Genomic DNA, 20983 nt, shown 5'->3' on the forward strand with positions numbered 1-20983 from the left:
ATAAAAAAAATAAAAAATAAACCTAAAAGCACCGTTAGTGGATCGGGAGGATCCGTAATGACGTGATGTGACCGCGAAATCTGTAATGTATTCAAAAAGTCTGGCAATAATAAAACGAAAGTAATAAAATCGATTTTGAATCGTATTAAATTCGTTTTAAAACTTAAAAACGGTTAATGTATCTGATTAGAAGTAATAAAAAAATTTTACAGCATTATAAAACTTATAGCCGAGATTTAGCGTTTATATAGGTACATATTAGGATGCATTAAAATGGGAGATATTACCTTTTTTTCACGATCCAATACGAATTGTTGACCCTCATTTACATTCCACATACATACGGGGTAGGCGCGTGTATAGCCTTAAATTGAATCATGTATATATGTAACGTTTCAAGGCTGCACACGAAATATATAATAGTTTAAAAAAACTAACAAAATACGCTTTTACAGAAAATCCAACTAAAAAAAAGAAAATAAATTTTAATAAATTTGAATTAAAAATAGTGTAAGAAAAAAATATTTTATTGTAAAAAAGCGTGGGGTGCTTTTCAGGGTATTGTCAAAATAACCCTTCTTACTCATATCTGTTCATAAAATATTTTATAACTACTGATACCACGCACCCCACGCTTTTTTTTACAATAAAATCATTTTTTCTTATACTATTTTTAATTCAAATTTATTAAAATTTATTTTCTTTTTTTTAGTTGGATTTTCTATAAAAGCGTATTTTGTTAGTTTTTTTAAACTATTATTATTATTCATCATTTTTTAGTTGAATTTAAAAATTTTCCATATTTTTTTTAATACTAAATTGTCATCGGTCCTTAATAAGTTGGTATACCAAATTTCGAGTTAATCCGACATTTTGAAGGGGGTCAAAATCATGTTCAAAGATTCCGTTACAAACTAACATACATACGTCTGAAGCTAAAATAAAAGCATATTAAAAACGTCGATTACGACAAAGAGTTCGACCGGCAAACTAACCCATAGACACAGCCCACTGAGTTTCATGCGGGATCTTTTCAGAAAGTCGCGATTCCGATAGCAGATTCTGCTTTTTTTTCCGCTTCCTATTCGCTGGTAGCGTAATGGGCTATTCCAGCTACGCCTAGACGGGTAGATGAACTAACGGGCTTAACCTGTGAGAATTTGCTAACACTAGCCCTAGCAAGAGCGGTGCTTCGCAGAGTCTACCACCGGATCTAAAACGCGACCCACTGAGAAGATCCGGCGAGAAACTCAGTGAGCTGTGTCTATGGGTTAGTTCGCTCGTCGACGAAGACGGTGACTGGTGGTTGAGAGCCTAAAAGCACCCAGAGTGAATCCGGGGGATCCGTCAAAACGTGTTTCGGGCGATGGCGGTTTTGCGTTGCCTCGTCGCGGTCGAATAAGAAGATTCTGCGAAGCACTGCACTTGCTAGCTTTTATTGTGACGCTAAATATAGGCGCTTTGTCTAACGTTATGTCACCATATGCAGTTATATATATTATGTAGTTATATTAATATGTATGTTTTTTGTTACTGTTATATTTAGTATTCGCTACAGATACTGTACAGATATTGCTGAAGGTCAGCGAAGGTTACTCGCATAAAATGATCAGCTTACGTCAATATTTTTTTTTATTGTATACATTGGTGGACGAGCTCACAGCCCACCTGGTGTTCAGTGATTACCGGAGCCCATCGACATCTACAACGTAAATGCCGCCACCCACCAAGAGACATGAGTTCTAAGGTATAGTAAGTATAGTTACAACGGCTGCCCCGCCCTTCAAACCGAAACGCGTTACTGCTTCACGGCAGAAATAGGCAGGGCGGTGGTGCCTACCCGTGCGGACTCACAAGAGGTCCTACCACCAGTAAGATAGGGCAAATGAGTATTTTCCACACGTACAATCTTTAGTTGTGACCACAGCATAACCCCCAAGAAATCATTGGGAGAGTCATATTATTAAACGTGTTTATTACCGTTTTTTTCTCGATTGTTATGGATATCAAAACTAAAAATAATCACGTCATGATACTAAAATTATACAATCGACTATTTACCAAGGTTGGCGATAGAATTGCTTCAAACGTTCAATCACCAACGAGAATTATCTAGGTTTTTCTTCTCCTAATCTTTATTAATAAAAGTAGATATTTGTATGTCTGTGTTATCTCTCTAGAAATCGACACGGCAGTACCCATTTTGATGACATTTTCAGGAACTCTTCAGCTCTTCAATGGCGATCAAACCAAAATAACATCAAAGATCGTCAAACAAATTTGGCTGGGTTATTAGAATATTCAAAAACTTGTACATACATCTTATATATAAAATTCTCGTGTCACAATGTTAGTTACCATACTCCCCCAAAACGGCTTGACCGATTTTTATGAAATTTTATATGCACGTTCAGTAGGTCTGAGAATCGGCTACTATCTATTTTTCATACCTCTAAGTGATAAGAGTAACCCCTAACATTTTTATTTTTATTTTGTGGACTTTTTTTTGTTATAATGAGGCATTATGTGGTTGAATGAGGTTTTGTTATTTTTATATTCCCTCATCGTTCACAGCGCTACATCATTACATGCCTCTTTCACTCATATACCACATCCTTACACACTTACATCAGAGTAATTGCATACGCCGCGCATATTTTTTTTTTCTACAATAGAAATACCCTAGAAAAATTATATATGGCAAAATAACGTTTGCCGGGTCAGCTAGTATTATTATATTTCGTTGACAATTAGATTTTTCTTTGACTATCAGATCAAAATAAAATCTAAAATCGTCTAGCACATTTTACCAGAATTATCAAAATATTCAAAGTCTCTCAATAAGTTACAAAAATAATCTAATGTAATAATGCTTTTAACATAACGCTTAAGTGTTTTACAATATGGTAATAACATCAACAATCATTCACTAAAACCATCGCCGTCATTATTCTTTTTACGCAACGCATCGCGTGCGAGTCTTGTGTAATTCTGTACAAAAAAATCGCAACACACTACAATATTAAATTTCGATTTAGAAATTATTTGGTTTTTTCCATTAAACGCTTTTTGAAGTGAAACTTCTTTAGGCGCATGGGGGTAAAATTTTTACAGAACGTCACGCAGGTATGCAACGGAAGTGACATCAAACTACTATTGAAATTAAGTACTTGTCAGTAGTAGCAGTTGTTGTATTTTTCCAACTGGAAAGGCAAATGTATCATACCATACAGCCTAATATTTTATATTTTTTTTGTGAAAAATGTTAATAGGAATTGAAATCAAATGAAAAGAATTAGGAACATTAATCAAATAGCATGAAATTAAATTAGTCAATTCAATTGGCAAAATATTCGTTATTTACAATTTAGAAATCTAAACATAATGTGACCGTCAACACTGAGGTTTGAGATTGACATTTGACAGACTTTTGGTGGGAACATATCTTCCTTTTTCCCTTCCTCTAAGTCTCGGAAATCTAAAGTTTTAGATTTGTATAAATATAAGCAAGACTTATAAATTAGTTCGCCAAAAAAATTTCACTTCTGACATGTGTACTTTGTACGCACGCACTTTTTATTTAAGCACTACTCTTTCTTTGAACTCTAAAAAATGGGTCGTTTTCAAATTTGGGGCCAAAAGCGAGTTATTTGATTTAATTCTCATAACTTTAATATTACCGTAATTATAAGTACAATAAATTTATTGTCCTGACAACAGGCACGTGGTCCTATAACGATATATTCGTAAATACTATTAAAGGAGTTATACATTAAAAACTACCCCAAATCTCAATCGTATCACTGGTTCGTAATTCAAATTCTAACTTGTTTGCTATTTTTCCAGTAATGCGTGTTGAAATTCGGCAATTTTACTTAATCAGTATCAATCGTCACCCGTGTTGGCGTTATCAAATGCGTAAAATGAAAAATTTAAATGAATATTATCAATAAATGAGTGATTGACTTGATGGTGATGGAGCATTTTTTATTCAGAACACACCTAAATGCAAAAAAATGGAAAATTAGAGAAAGTTTAAATTCATGAAATCGTTAAGTAGGTACTTTTTTGGCCACCAATTGAAAACGACCCAAATCTATATATTAATACGTGAAGCAAAAACTTTGTATCCCTTTTTACGAAAATTGCGCGGCCGGAGGAATATGAAATTTTCCACACTTATAGAGAATACAGAGAAGAAGTGCACAATGCTAATATTTTTTTAAAATAATGCATAAGAGATACATTCAATCAATAAAGAAAACATTACACACACTACATACCATGTATTTGACGTACACACGCATGCATACTATTTATTGTCAAACTTTTGTTCTTGGCGTCTGTTGTCAAATTGAGAATAGATTAAATATTGTTTGTCTTTGTTAATATTTTTTATAGTGTAGTCTTGGCGAAATTTGTGATTATAGATGTATAAAATACAATCATAATAGTGTACAAACTTACAATTCCAATCATTATAGTCGAATTTCGACTACTGGGGACCTCTAGTAAACAATAATTAGCGCAGGGTTGTATGTAGGTGAAGATAGCCATTAAAAGCTTTAGCTATTAAAACTTTCTTTTTTAATGCAATTAATTAATACATATAAAAGTCTTATCTAATGTATTACAACTTTAAACGAATCATCTTTAAAAGGTAATTCAAAAGGTCACGCAAAAATATTCCATTTTATTGCTTTTTTTTTTGTAAATTTATTTAAGTTTATTAAAATTGATAAACTGTGACCTACATCGGTTGATACATTTAGGTACGTCAATCGTTAGTTATATTTTTCAACTAGCTAAGCCCGGCCGCGCTTTGCAGACTCTTTTTCCTTCCTCTTCATTTTTAACTTCTTTTTTAAATGCAATTTAAACTATAGCATACATACTCATTTTATTTATTTAGTACACTTCATGTAAAATTTACATTGGCGGACTTAATGCATAAGGCATTCTCTCTACCAGTCAACCAAAGGTTAAATAGTGTAGAGTAAATATTTTACCATCACCTATCTGCCCAGTGAGAGTCAGTCCATTTATTATTTCCATTTTTTGTATCGATTTGTATTGTTCAGCGAAAAAACCAAACTTTACTGAACTTTTTATTATTGTTGCAGATCACAACGCCCTTCAGAGGAGAAATCGAATTGTCAGGACAGGAGACAAATGCGAGACAAATGTATAGTTGTTACGAACAGTTAATATGTGGCATAGTAATAGGTGATATAGTATAATAATAGGTGGTATAGTAATAGGTGGTATGGTAATAGGTGGTATAGTAATAGGTGGTATAGTAATAGGTGGTATAGTAATAGGTAGTATAGTAATAGGTGGTATAGTAATAGGTGGTATAGTAATAGGTGGTATAGTAAACATATTTCAGAGGTTACCACGACTTTTTCGACATCGACGTAAATAGAGTTTGTATTTGAAAAACCAGAAATTAAAATAATTAAAGTAAAACACAAGTTCTTCTGAAAAGTGTTGTATCAAATAAAATCTGACTTTTCTATATCGAGCTGAGTCGTCAATTAGATGATCATCTTTTAATACCAACTAAAGGTCCCGCAGTAGTCGAAATTCGACTATAATTAATTGGAATTGTAAGTTTGTACACTATTATGATTGTATTTTATACTTCTATAATCACAAATTTCGCCAAGATTACATTATAAAAAATAGTAGTTGAAGTCGTCGTGGCCTAAAGGATAAGACGTCCGGTGCATTCGTGCCGAGCGATGCACGGATGTTCGAATCCCGCAGGCGGGTACCAATTTTTCTAATGAAATACGTACTTGACAAATGTTCACGATTGACTTCCACGGTGAAGGAATAACATCGTGCAATAAAAATCAAACCCGCAAAATTATAATTTGCGTAATTACTGGTGGTAGGACCTCTTGTGAGTCCGCACGGGTAGGTACCACCGCCCCACCTATATCTGCCGTGAAGCAGTACTGCGTTTCGGTTTGAAGGGTAGGGCAGCCGTTGTGACTATACTGAGACCTTAGAACTATATCTCAAGGTGTGTGGCGCATTTACGTCGTAAATGTCTATGGGCTCCAGTAACCACTTAACATCAGGTGGGCTGCGAGCTCGTCCACACATCTAAGCAATAAAAAAATAAAATAAAATAAAAATAAAAAGAAAAACAATATTTAATCTATTCTCAATTTGACTTTACAAAGTTTTTGCTTCACGTATTAATATAATTATAGATACCAATAATATCTCTAATACAAATAAAACATTATTGTAATACCGATGATACCTGGAACGAACCTTCCAGGAAGGACATCTCTTTGAACAGAGAAGAGGTATCTTAAGTTCCCGTACAAGAATCTTTTTGAAATCATTTGTTTGTTTGTCTGTTCACACAATTTAGATTGATTGAAGTTGGAGCTTGCCGGGGGCCAGTGATCGGTTAGAATGAAGATAATGTTTTAATGGTTCTGTAGACGATAATAATTTCGTATTGTTCGGCTGTCGCAGCTATTTGGCTCGGAGGCCACGGTTATGAAGAGACCGCAAAGCCATAATTGTACCATAATTATATTTATACTATCTTTCAAATAGGGAAGGTATGATCAGTTTACTCGGCGCGGATGCAATGCCATTTGGTTAAAAAAACCATCGTCTATGAAAAAAATAATACAAATTCAAAAATATATAATATATATTTCAACAAAACAAAATTAGATATCGTTAATGTATTCGAAGTCAATTAAAAATATGCGTAATTAAAAAAAGTACCGGTCAGACCTTGATCAGATCTGGAAAATAAAATGGGACCACACAAAAAGCACCAGCATATAAAAAATAACAATAAAAGATTTATCATTTTACTGGTGGTAGGGCCTCTTATGAGTCCGCACGGGTAGGTACCACCACCCCGTCTATTTCCGACGTGAAGCAGTAATGCGTTACTGTTTGAATGGTGGGGTAGCCGTTGTAACTATACTAAGACTTTAGAACTTATATCTCAAGATGGGTGGCGCATTTACGTTATAGATGTCTATGGGCTCCAGTAAACACTTAACATCAGGTGGGCTGTGAGCTCGTCCACCCATCTAAGCAATAAAAAAGGTTCATCAAAATCGTTTCACCTAAATAAGTTTTTAAGCAACAGACATGGATACTCAAACGAATTAATTTGTGTTGAGAACGGTCACTCATGCTGATGTGGCGGGTAGCCATCATACAACGCAAGATAATTGACAGATGCAGCACCAGTGGAAGTAGTTTGTAGGTATACGACAAAGGGAAGATCTTCCACCGAGCAGGTGATATTTGCTCGGTAGACCGACGGTCCAATGTTGTTGTTGTTGTTTGGAACTTGTATATATGCGCTTTATCTTGAAAATGTTGTAAGCGAGATTCAGGCATCTGTCAATTATCTTGCGTTGTATGATGGCTACCCGCCACACTGTCATCAACAATGACAATAAATTATGAGCAACCCTGAGTACTCTTGCGTTTTCAACTAAATTATACTCCTAAAACGCATCAGTGCCGGAAAACAGGAATGGCCTTTTGGGTTTTCTTAAAAAGCACATTGAAACTTCTGATTTCCACCAGTAAAACAATGAAGATTATTTTAATAACTAGACTAAAAGGTTAAGTTACTAATGGCCGTGAACGGGCTGATTAAAAACAATTAAATCTGGTACAACTAAACCTACGCATAATCAAATGACGTGTGACCGACAAAAACAAAATTTATATTGTATCAATAACAATTTTAATTAATAAAACGCAAGTTTATTTTACATTAAAATTTGTTGTGTCACAATAACAATGGCCGCCCGTTGTAAAGCAACAATGAATTTACACATGACGTCTCCTCGGATATGATGTCATTCGAAGCGATTAAAAACATCTTCGCCGATTCTTATTATGGCACTAGTTTTTACGATTACAGTAGAACGCCATATTGTTTTTTTTTTGTGGAGGTTACGAAATTATTTTTGGTTGCTGCAACTTACAAAAAAAAAAAAAAAAATGTCAGTGATTAAATTCGCGCCAAAATTTTTTAGACGACATTCACGTTTCATTAGTTTTGACCAAAAATGTTTTTAAATAATTATGATCTTAAGTGGATCTTGAAATATTTTGCATTTTTCATTACTGCTAACTTTAGAACAGCTTAGTTCATTATACAGCAAAACAGGTTTTGATGACGTATTTTTTATGTTTTACTTTCATACATTCAAACCTTAATTGCTTTTGAGTCACTAATTTAAACGACTAGTGGTAAATCGTCTTTTGAGCCCGCACGGGTAGGTACCATCATCCTGCCTATTTCTACCGTGATGTAGTCATGCGTTTCGGTTTGAAGGATAGGGCAGATGTTACTAAAAATTATCCGTAAGAAAATAAGTTTCTTTAAGTGTATGTCTAAATTATAATTACTATTGCACATATGACAATTGAAGTTGCATTATTACATGAGTTCGAATTACAAATGTGAAAGAAAACATTTCTAAAAGTCATATCGTAATATCAATGAAATCGCTCGCAAGCCGCGTTCGAAGTTCTCAAGGTCATAAATATCATTTAAAAAAGAAATCGAAAGTTAGATACGATTTTTTTATTTTTTCTAACCCAACAAGAAGGTTAGATGCATGCAGTTTAATACAGAAAATAAAAAAGTTATTCTGGTTCTAGCACGTGCTCTTTTATCTTTCTGCTTTACATTACGTACGAACCATAGAGACGAGGTTTATCGGATATTCTCCGTTGCACATACGTTTGATGTGTTTGGCTAATGGAATGTAACTTGTGGCCCGCGCGTTGCATTCACACTAAATGTACGTAATTCTCTGAAGCGGATTTATCGAATTTAGAATAAGATTCGAATTCAAATAATTTATGTTCTGTGATAGATTTTGAAGGAAAAGAGGTTTGTTGTTTTTATGATTATCACGAAATGCATGCAGTAAGTAACCAACACAAACGTTTATTTTTCGACAAGTTTTCAAACAATAAGCATAAAATAAATTGCGGTCAATGAATCACGAAACGCTTTATTGTATGTTTATTACAAGTCGAAAATGAGTAACTGTGCATTTTGTTTACATAACATTTTATCTCTGACGTGTAAACAAAAATTAGTACGTTGTTGTAATGTTGGTAATACAGAGAACAAAGCTGACACTTAATTTTTTCTTTTTTTAATTTTCGATCTTCACATTAATTGGATTGGTGTTTTTAATTGAGGATCGGATTTCTCAAGCATACAGCCACGTTATACTATTTATGTTTACTTTCTTAAGCAAATATTTGAATTTCGCATCGTAAGATAACACGTATTTTCAATGTAATTTAGATAAAAACGTAGCGTAGTCACAAATAACAATAAAGGTGGGGTTCATTGATAAAATACATTTACAATGAACAATTAATACGTTAGAATCTTTCATGGAAGTAAATTAATAGAATCTATTAGAAGCGATTGCTCTGATGCTGTTATTAATGAATATGCAGTATTTAGTCGTATCCAATGGATCACACACAAACACACTAATGAACAGGTAAAATTTAAAACCAGTAGCGTTGTGATTACGCGCGTCCTGTCCTCGGCGCGTCGCAATCAGACGATCATCAATATTCAACAATAGAAACAAATTGTACCAACCTCGTCCTCTTCGTCTTCGTTGTAGAACGGATCTAAGAGTAGGTTCTTCCAGAAGATGACATCCGGAGTTATCGCGTACGCGTCGTTGTCTGTCAGGTTTGCGTATAACGGAGTCTCGCGTCCGGAGCTGGTGGAGTAGGTCTCGACCTCGACGCTGGTGCCGCAGGAGCATCCCTCGTCCGTGTAGCTGTACTCGATCTCCTCGTAAATGTTTTCGTCGGTGAGCGCGTCCCGCACGGGCTCGTAGTCGGGGTCGATCGGCCGGTCGGGCGTCATCGCGGCGACTGGCGATACGCACCTGTCCCCCACCTCGTGCAGCGCGTACACCGAGAACGACGCCGGCTCCAGGTCGCGGGCCGAGTCCAGCGAGAGGCAGGACACCGTCGCGTGATTCTGACGAAGCACGCTCCGCAGGATCTCGTCCGAGTTGTGGAAGCCGCTCGAGTGGGACCAAACCTCGGCGTAGGTCCCGCGACCGTCCTGCTCGGTCTCCGTACTGCACTCCTTGTAGCTCCAACACGTGCTCTCCGAATCGCTATCAGACTGGGTGCACTTGGACCGTTGCTCACCGTCAAGATTTTCTTCCATATTGTCCCCGACAACCACAGAGGACGACGATTTGAATCTAGTCCTGCGCGGCGGTACCGGTGTGCCCTCGCCCTTATCAAAAATACAATTCACGTCACTGTTTACATCGGCACTTTTCGCGGGCAAACTCGTCGCCATGGAAACGTCGGATAGAGTCGATTCGCACTCACTGCACTCTTCCACATTTCCATTACACTGTTTTTCCGACATCCGATCTAAGCATTCGTCAAATATATTGAGGATGCTGAGGGAGACCTCCTTCTCTGGCGGAGGGAGGAGGTTTTGATGGTACTCCTCGAGCTTGAAGATTTCTTTTCCGAGTTGCGAGAGTATCTCGTCGAAGGCGCTATCCGGGGAGGCGCGGGACGATTCTTCGGCAGGAACAACGACGGGGAGTTGGTCGTAATCCTCAGTGGAGGCTCGCAATGCAGTCAGCCAGGCGAGGACCGGCTGCACGGAGCTAGCGTCGCGCAGTGTGACCGCGACCGCGTCCGGAATCCAACTTGCAACCTCACACATGATTCCGCTCACCGTTCGAAACGCGATAACCGGTGTATGAATCAACGCGCGGGATTCCACGAAGGGACGTTTGACGTCTCCATAGCGCGGAGAGAACTGACATCGACGTGGTAACGTCAGAGCGCTCGGAGCCGCCGAGTCGACGACATTTGCACTCTAACGCGATTGCTTATCGCTCTGTTTTCTTCCTAATTACGAACGACGGACGCATCTCTGACCTTTACGACGATAACGTGGATATATTCGCCGATTGTTTAATTATACTTATTATAGAATACAAAAAAAAAAAAACACAGAGCGCGCACGTACGGACTTGCTCGGTTTTCCTCTGGGTTTTTTTGTTGTTTTTAATAACGGGAGGCAAGCGTCCGCTCGGCTCGCGTCCCCGTGGATAGTGGTTCATCGCGGGCAATTAATGCGGAGCATTCTATCTTCCTGACCGATATAATACGCGTTATTTCTGTGTGCGCCGAGATACTGTGGCGTAACCGAACTAAAAACGAAATGCACTGTGCATTCAAACGTCTTAAGGCTTCCTGAACGTTAATACGATTTCCCGTTCGGAAATCGGAACCGTCTATTAGCTTAGATGTATTTAGTTAGTATTAATTGCATGTTATAATGAATTGTTTTTTTCCTTGTTCATACGGCACGGCGCGGCCATTGTTCGATGACGCGTTAAGGATAAATTATTTAAATTTAAAATGCGCGTCGTTTGTGTTACATACTGTGTTGTTAATTTTATGCGTACATATAAGTTTTATAAAACAAAATAAATAAAGTTCAAAACAAAACTGGTTTCAAACGTCTTAAATAATGTATACTGTTATATAAAAAAAGATTGTTTGTTGGTGTATAAAATTCGAAGACATTCTGAAAGCTCTGGTTTTAATTCGGAAGCGTCGTTGACTATCCGGCAGCGCACAATGCACATAAATCTTTACTAAACTTTGCGAGTCGCCGTACTTGAGAGATAGAGAAACATTTCGGAATTTCGGACAGTATGCGTTCCGGGTTAAGCGATTATCCTGACACATTACTTTGTTTTATAATCTCTTATATAGTCAGCGTTAAATATCTTGAATAATATAAAATAAAACAGCTAATGATAATTACAAATTATAATAAAAATAAATAATTAAATTATTTGTTCTTTTTTGCAGAAACTTTGAAATCGAAATTTTGAAAAAAGAACATCTTATTAGATATTAGAAAATTCATTCGTATCTATCAATTCTATGCATCGAATTGAGATTTCTTTAATGAAGCTTTATTTTTTTGTGAATTATTATCCAAATTGAAATAACAAAATTCGACTCTTATCATCATTTTCGACTAAAGAAGACTTTGTTTATCGCCATACGAAGATGGTCTATAGTTTCATTGACATAAACTGAATATTGGTGTAACAGATTTAAGGAGGATAGGACTTTTCTTCAGTAAAATATTGTATGAATGAACGTTGTTCGAATTCGCATGTGCCAAGTTGATTTCTCGATTTGTTTTGTTCTAATGCATTTTATTAATTAGGTTCTATCTAGACATTAATGGCATTAAGTCGATTTCAACTTTAAACACATGCAACTTTACAACAATGTATAATCTATATATTAATACGTGAAGCAAAACCTTTGTAACGCTTTTTACGAAAATTGCGCGGACGGAGGAGTATGAAATTTTCCACACTTATAAAGAATATAGAGAAGAAGTGCACAATGCTAATATTTTTTTGAAATAATGCATAAAAGATACTTTAAATCAATAAAGAAAACATTACACACACTACATACCATGTATTTGACGCACACACGCATGCAGACTATTTATTGTCAAACTTTTGTTCTTAACGTCTGTTGTCAAATTGAGATTAAATATTGTTTGTCTTTGTTAATATTTTATTATTATATTTTTTATAGTGTAGTCTTGGCGAAATTTGTGATTATAGAAGTATAAAATACAATCATATTAGTGTACAAACTTACAATTCCAATTAATTATAGTCGAATTTCAACTACTGCGGGACCTCTAGTTTAGATAAAAATTGTAATTTTCTTTATATTCAGTACAATATTTTCATATTTTATATTGTTCATATTTTAAATATGAGTTACGCAGCAATTGCTTTTAAATATCATTTTAGGTTGAGCCGATAAGAAAAAAAAACTGTAAACGAATTCCCACAAAAGTGATATTTGCCAACAGAAGATTTCTTTTTTTGGCTTCCCGTGTCGTAATCCTAGATCTTTGACGACAGTGTGCAAGGTTATTCATCAGAAGGCGTATCTTGAAGAGGCTAGCTTATTTGAGGCTTTAAATTCGGACCTCAAAAATTGCCTAAGAATGTCGTGAGGCCGATAATGTGAGTGAGACGAAGAAATTATATGTCCGGTTTTTAAACGCGTCTATGTCAATAACAATGTTCCGAGCCGTAAATTAATACACTGTAGACATTAACACTTTAAAAAAAAAAACTCGACTGCTTCAAACCCGTGGTCTGTTAGTCACGTCTACTGCTCGTCACTTTAAATTAGGGCTGCCCTGGGTAGATGTGTTAATGGCTCAGAAAAAAATATTACGGTCAGAAATGGCGGGAAAAATGACATATTTTTTTTTTCAATTAAAAACTGAACTTAGTAACAATCATATTTGACTTTTTGGCGGGAACGCGATGAGTGAAGTTGTGTGATTTGTTTTATTTTGTCTATTCAGTGTTTCTTCGGGTTTAAATGTGTAATAACGGTGGTTTATTAACGGTTTAGTATCTGTGAAAGTGCACAAATATGGGAAAATGAAACAAAGCCGCTGAACGTAACTTCTCGGGATCCTCCAAAAAGTCCACTGAAAAAGTCTCAGTTAATGACCACTATTATACTGAGATTATATTTCATCCCATATCATCTCATCTCATTTCATTTAATTTCATGCCAATTTATTAACTTTCTTTCGTTTTTTATTATTCATAAACTGTAAATAATTAAAACGGCGAATTATAAAAATCTTATTACTTGACAGGTGGGCGAACAAAGGCTCAGCCAGGAGGGGTGGGATTTGCTAACAGTTGCCCGAGCGTCTCTAACAACTCAAGAGCAGCTGCTTCGCGAATGAATTTACTACCGGATCGGAATCGCGACCCGCTGAGAAGATCCGGCGAGAAACTCAGCGGGCCGATGCATGGGTTAGGTTGCACGTCGAACTCTGTGTCGAGTTCGACGAGTACGGTGGCCGGGGGTCACCAGCGGCGGCAACGAAAAGACCTTAGAACTCATATCTCAGGATGAGTGGAGGCATTTATGTTGTCTATGGGCTCCGGTAACCACTTAACACTAGGTGGGCCGCGAGCTCGTCCACTCAACGAAGCAATAAAAAAAGGCATTTTCCAAACATTCAAACATGATTATTTGTTTTTATTGCGACACGTTTTCTTTTTTAATGGATCCGCGGCCCGTAAAATTTGTCGATGGTATTACAACCCTATTTTAAATAAACAGCTGGACCGGGAGAATAATTACTAATTGTAGTCGATTAAACCCAATTAAATCTATCTGTTTTTGACTCGGTTACTCATGACGGGAACGCGAACATAATATTCGTTGTTTCCACAATATATCGGAACAGTTTGGTAATTTAAACCATTATAGTCAACGCCTAGTTCTGTTTACCGTGAGTTCGCAACGATAGATGCAACAATTTTGCCTATTTCTGCCGCGCGGGATAGTAGGTGCAAATATTTTGCCTATTTCTGCCGCGCGACATGGAAAAGTACAAACCGAACACAAAAGCTTAAGGACGTGCAATTAAATTGAAAATTAACTCGCGTTGTTGACGACCTATGATCTCGAAGAATTGTCCTAATACCTGACGAGGATATAACACATTGTTGTATTACAAATCTTTTGACAGTCTCACGATGTTCGACTGAAGTATCCTCTCTAGACCATCGGCTTAGGTAGGAAAAAAAAGAAGTCCATGGACGACGGTAACCACTCACCATCAGGTGGGCTATATAAAAGAACGTCACCGAAAATGATCTAGAATGTTCTTGGCTTCAAATCGTTTACCCGAACCTAGCAACGTTCTTCTGAGCCACGTGCTCTTCGAAAACGATCAATAAACACTTTCCGGTGCATTATAAATAAAGTAGATATAAATTTAGTCATTTTACGACGTGCCCTTAAATATTAACGTTATTTTACGATACCCGATAACTTTAAAAGGATTGTTGGTTAATTATAATATTATTACGTTCTATAGACACGGTGTAGATGGAAGATTTTAATAATATAAACATGTTTGTATTATCTCAAAAGAACCTCTCTTACCGTGGTCAACGCTAATTACATATACGACCCAGACGTCGGGGCAACACAAAGCCGCCGTCTGGAACATGTCTTGTGCTTAGTGCGAGTTTTTAACGTTCTCTATAGCGTAAAAGTTAACTCAAATTTGTATGGAGTTGGACTGTTTGCGTACGTTTGCCGCTAGGGGCGCTGTTCCAACTGCATAAAAATTTAAGTTAACTTTTACTCAATCGAGAATGTTAAAAAACTCGCATTAAGCACACTTGTCGGATCCCCCGGATTCACTCTCGGTGCCTTTAGGTCTCTCAAGCACCGGTCACCGTCCTCGTCGACGAGCGAACTAACCCACAGACACAGCCCACTGAGCTTCTCGCCGGATCTTCTCAGTGGGTCGCATTTCCGATCCGGTGGTAGATTCCGCGAACACTGCTCTTGCTAGGGCTAGTGTTAGCAAATTCTCTCAGGTCTCCCATGAGCTCACCTACCCTCTTAAGGCTATTCCAATTACGCCCGGACGGGTAAGCCTAAGGGCTACCAGCGAATAATTTGATATGCCTCATACTAAGTTAAGAATAAATAAAAAAAAATCTGAGCTTTTTACAATCATCTATATATTAATATAGGTGAAGCAAAAACTTTGTATCCCTTTTTACGAAAATTGCGCCGACGGAGTACGAAATTTCCCACACCTACAAGAGAAGAAGTGCACAATTCAATTATTTTTAAATTATACATGAAAAATACATTAAATCAATAAAAAAAACATTACACACACTACCATGTATATGACACACACACACGCATATAAACTCTGTAGTTTATTGCTAAAGTCTGTGGTCAAATTGAGAATAGATTAGTATTGTTTGCCCTTAACATTATTTGTCTATAGTGTAGTCTTGGCGAAATCTGTGATTATAGAACTATAGTCTTTGACAATAGAACCATAATAATGTTAAAACTTATAATTTCAATTAATTATGGCCGAATTTCGACCACTGGCGACCACTAGTACGTCTAAAACGTTAATAAAACCAAACATCGATACGTCCTGTTGTATATTTTGGGCAGTTTAGGTCATTCGATTAGATATCGTAAGATTATAAGACTTAATTAATTTATTAAAAGTACTTTTATTCATTACTAGCGGTCCGCTTCGGCAAAAATGTCAACGATATTTGACGTTGTTTTAATTTTTAAATAATAGAACACTTATTGCGGCGTAACTATAATAGTTAGACGTATGCTGTTGTGACACTTTTTGTAAATAATAATGTGTTCTACAAAGTCGTAGTACATTATTTTATTCTATCATCAATAGTTTTCGCAAGGCACGCGATGTAAAGAATATTTTAGGTAATTTTTTTGAAGTGAAACTTCTTTATCGGCGTTGGAAAAAAATTTACCGTCACATTTTTCGGTTACGCGTCACATTTTTCCGTTACGCGCCATCTTTTTTGTATTCATGTCTATGATAATAAAATCCTTTTGTTTAAACTTTATCTAATTTAACTTTTTTGTATTCATGTCTATGATAATAAAATCCTTTTGTTTAAACTTTATCTAATTTAACTTTATTTAACCAATTTCTAGAAAGTTGCATGTAGATCATTTTTCGAAAAATAAGGCCATAAAGAAGTTTCACTTCTTACGTGTGTACACTAGTACACGCACACATTTTTTTTTTTACACCTTGGGTTACATTATTGGATTTTTAGTAAGGATCCCAATTTTTTTTTCAAAAAAGATTACAGCCTATGTCACTCAGGAATGGTGTAGCTTCCAAACAGTGAAAGAATTTTTCAAGAATTCAATTTCAAGAATCGGTTCAGTAGTTTCGGAGCCTATTCAATACAAACAATCAATTTCTGCCGTGAAGCAGTAATGAATGCGTTTCGGTTTGAAGGGTGGGGCAGCCGTTGTAACTATAATGGAGACCTTAGAACTTGTGTCTCAAGGTGGGTGGCGCATTTACGTTGTAGATGTCTATGGGCTCCAGTAACCACTTAACACCAGGTGGGCTGTGAGCTCGTCCACTCATTTAAGCAATAAAAAATAAAAAAAAACAAACTAATCTTTCCTCTTTATAATATTAGAAGAAGAAGAAGAAGATTGGAAAAATATAGTAAATTGTGCGTTCCTCTGCACCAGCGTAATTCCTCCGCCCCATGCTTCATATTGGACCAACCGCGACTGACTGCGAGTAATGGAACAAGACAAGCAGCGACGCGTAATAAATTAATATTGATGCCCGATCGGGAATCGAATCCGCTACATACTGAACGCATATCAATTGATTGTTGGCTAATAACAATATTATTATTCATTTTTATTAGTCTTCCGTGCGATTTGCGTTAAACTAACAGGTTTCTCTTCTCTTGTCTATATAATTATGTGTGTAACGAGAAGTGTTTTGTTTTTATTTATTTATAAAAAAAAATTATACGACATATATATAAATACATAATAATAATATAATACATATAAATGAATTGCTGTTCGTTAGTTTCGCTAAAACTCGAGAACGGCTGGACCGATTTGGCTAATTTTGGTCTTCAGTTATTTGTGGAAGTCCAGAGAAGATTTAAAGGTAGATAAATATAAAAATGCTCGGAATCAAATAAAAATAACAATTTTGTTTTTCTTTTGATGTGTCCCCCGTCAAGCGGATTCCTTTTGTTTGTTTTAAGTTTATTTTATACAAAAGTTTAGGTCTTTTATTTATCGATTGAGGCTTGAGGCACTACGAAGTCTGCCAGGTCAGCTAGTAATAAAAGAATATTTTAAATATTTGCGGACTTTTTTTGTGTACCGTTCGGAAGCACGTCGAGGCGAAGTTTAATGAAGTTTTTTCGTGTTCCATTGGTCAAGTCTTAGACATAATTAACCCTTTTAGTGCTGAGCTTATTTTCACATATTTTGCAGAAGTTGCTACAAAATGCAAAAATCAGTGCCAAATTCACAGGAAAATAATTTTAAATGGTTCTTAACGTCGCTGTGGACTAAAGGATAAGACGTCCGGTGCATTCGTATCTAACGATGCAACGGTGTTCGAATCCCGCAGGCGGGTAACAATTTTTCTAATGAAATACGTACTTAAGAAATGTTGAGGATTGACTTCCACGGTGAAGGAATAAGATCGTGTAATAAAAACCAAAACTGCAAAACTATAATTTGCGTAATTACTGGTGGTAGGACCTCTTCTGAGTCCGCACGGGTAGGTACCACGCCTAATTCTGCCGTGAAGCAGTAATGCGTTTCGGTTTGAAGGGTGGGGCAGTGGGGTGGGTGGCGCATTTACGTTTTAGATGTCTATGGGCTCCAGTAACCACTTAACACCAGGTGGGCTGTGAGCTCGTCCAGCCAAGCAATCAAAAAAAAAAATGTGTGCGTGTACTAGTGTACACACGTAAGAAGTGAAACTTCTTTATGGCCTTATTTTTCGAAAAATGATCTACATGCAACTTTCTAGAAATTGGTTAAATAAAGTTAAATTAGATAAAGTTTAAACAAAAGGATTTTATTATCATAGACATGAATACAAAAAAGTTAAATTAGATAAAGTTTAAACAAAAGGATTTTATTATCATAGACATGAATACAAAAAAGATGGCGCGTAACGGAAAAATGTGACGCGTAACCGAAAAATGTGACGGTACATTTTTTTCCAACGCCGATAAAGAAGTTTCACTTCAAAAAAAACCAGTCGTGCTATCGACGGTTCGCGTTCAAAAGGTTAAAACTACTTTTACCGTTAAATCCCGCTTTTTTTATTGTCTTCATATTATTTCCGAACAATATAATCACACCAGCGATGCTTACAAAATATTGTTCAAAGAATCGATTGCTCACCCTATATTGAAACTGATGACGGCGCCCGCATCCCAAAGACACTCATAAAAACTATTGATCGATACTTTTTTTAATTAAAACGAGGGGTTTGGTTAATTTAACCAAGTTTGGGAAAAGATTTCTAACGAAAATATAATGTTCTAAGTCTAATAATCTACCGAAGTACTTGATATCTTCTTCTTCTGTATATATAAAAATGAATGGCTGTTCGTTAGTCTCGCTAAAACTCGAGAACGGCTGGACCGATTTGGCTAATTTTGGTCTTGAATTATTTGTGGAAGTCCAGAGAAGGCTTAAAAGTTAGATTAATATCGAAAATGCTCAGAATTAAATAAAAATAACAATTTTGTTTTTCCTTTGCTGTGTTCCCGTTGGACGGATTCCTTTTGTTTGTTTTAAGTTTATTTTATACAAAAGCTTAGGTCTTTTATTTATCGATTGAGGCACTACGAAGTCTGCCGGTTCAGCTAGTAACGATTATTTTTTTGTTCCCTTCCGATTTGTTATATCTAGGTTGCACTGTATTAATAGAAAAGTGTCCTCTGGAGGGACTATTTCGATTTCCTTATTTTGACGTTTCTTTTACTCCTTCCGTTTTTGGCTCTATGATGGGCATTTTGTTATTATAAAAAATTACTAAAAATTTAGATTTTGAAATAACATTTTTTTTTTATATATTATTCGTTTTCCTGGTCTTTTTATTGCATAGATGGGTGGAAGAGCTCACAGTTCTCGGGAAACACAAAATAAATTATATGTACTTATTATTCAGACTTGCGCACCGAAGTTTTCTGAATTCCGTTATCTTTACCTTTCAGTTGGTTGATTATTAGACTACTAAGGACAGCACTTACCTGAAACAAAATTAGAATAATGTATAAACAATATTGACGTAAATATTCACATTTCATCCACACTACAAGTGCATTATAGAAATCAATTTCTTTACATACAATTTAAATTGGGAAAACACAGCGTATGTAACACTCAATTCAGATCAGCGATTTGGAGATGATATACGAGTATCCACTCACCATCAAGTGGGCCCTATGTAGGTCTGCCTACAAAAACAATTGATGAATGAAAAAAAACAACATATCTAAGTGTTTAGAAGTGTTTTCGAACTCCCACGAAAATAACGTGTTCCATATAATAAATATGTATTTCATAGTATAATCGATTAAACTATAAATAACATTTTCTTTCCCGGCGCGTGGATTTATGGTTTTTACCGCCATATGGGAAACAAACATGGCGCGCCCGGGATGTGGTCATTTCGGATATCCTTTTGAGACGAAACAAGATCAGCTCACGAGAATAGCGGTAACGTATAATATTTAGATATTATAGTTGTTAATATTTTTTCTCACGACAAATCTTCTAATCCTGAATTATGCAAACCAGCTAATATTTTTTTTATTTTAAGCAGTAATATTTTTTTTGAATGTCAACAGTAGTATTATTTTTATTACAATTACGGTTAAAAACAAGGTAAAATATTAACATAATAATAATAACAACATTCTCAGCAAGAGTTCATACATTAAAGTGTGGTTTGTTGAAATCAAAGCGGAGTATTCCATTACAGCGCCATCTAACGGCATTTCTATGTACGAAATTTGTTTCAAGGAGATCTTAGTTGCGTAAGTAATTGTAGCGTCCGCGTAAAACGCAACACATTCTGCTAAAGTTTCGATAGATGTCGTTAGTAGATTATAAATAAAATCTCATTTTAATACGAATTAATTAATTTTTTGTGTGTCAGTAGCAAAGTAAAAAACACTACTAAACTATATTATTATATTACATCACGAATCGATGACATTTCTTAATACCAAATTAAGAATTAGTAGAATAAAGTATTGATGCCAACACAAAACCGGCTTTCACTCATCAACGACCTCAAAATGTAAATTTCGAAATATAAATCATTGACCTTTCTAGGTCACAGAATCAGCTGCATATTAAATTGAGGATAAAGTTATCGTATCGTTTTAATCGATTTGGAAAATCGATTTTATTCGGACGAGAATTGCTCAATAGTTTTAGTTTTGTTTGAATTAGTTTTTTTGTTTTGCTTTGTTTG

The 20983-nt window shown here is 35.9% G+C and overlaps 1 protein-coding gene and 1 long non-coding RNA gene across 5 annotated transcripts in view; one reads left to right on the forward strand and one right to left on the reverse strand.

The window, feature by feature from the left end:
* Positions 1 to 20983, reverse strand: part of LOC101743410 (WW domain-containing protein tag-325) — a 145979-nt gene that overhangs the window by 60861 nt on the left and 64135 nt on the right. For 2 of the 4 annotated variants that reach the window (XM_038016408.2, XM_038016405.2), the window contains exon 1: positions 9644 to 11539. The exons of the other annotated variants lie outside the window; for them this stretch is intronic. In XM_038016408.2, the coding sequence (XP_037872336.1) occupies positions 9644 to 10750 (1107 nt within the window). In that variant the 5' untranslated portion in view covers positions 10751 to 11539. Of the gene's footprint in view, positions 1 to 9643; positions 11540 to 20983 lie in introns of those variants that run through there. 4 annotated transcript variants of the gene reach the window in all.
* On the forward strand, positions 7589 to 15558 carry LOC119629688 (uncharacterized). The gene is made up of 3 exons (XR_005245614.2): positions 7589 to 8908; positions 12891 to 13109; positions 13763 to 15558. It is a non-coding gene; the product is annotated as an uncharacterized LOC119629688 (long non-coding RNA).

This window comes from Bombyx mori, chromosome 16 (genome assembly GCF_030269925.1).
Source record: "Bombyx mori chromosome 16, ASM3026992v2".
Lineage (NCBI taxonomy): Eukaryota > Metazoa > Arthropoda > Insecta > Lepidoptera > Bombycidae > Bombyx > Bombyx mori.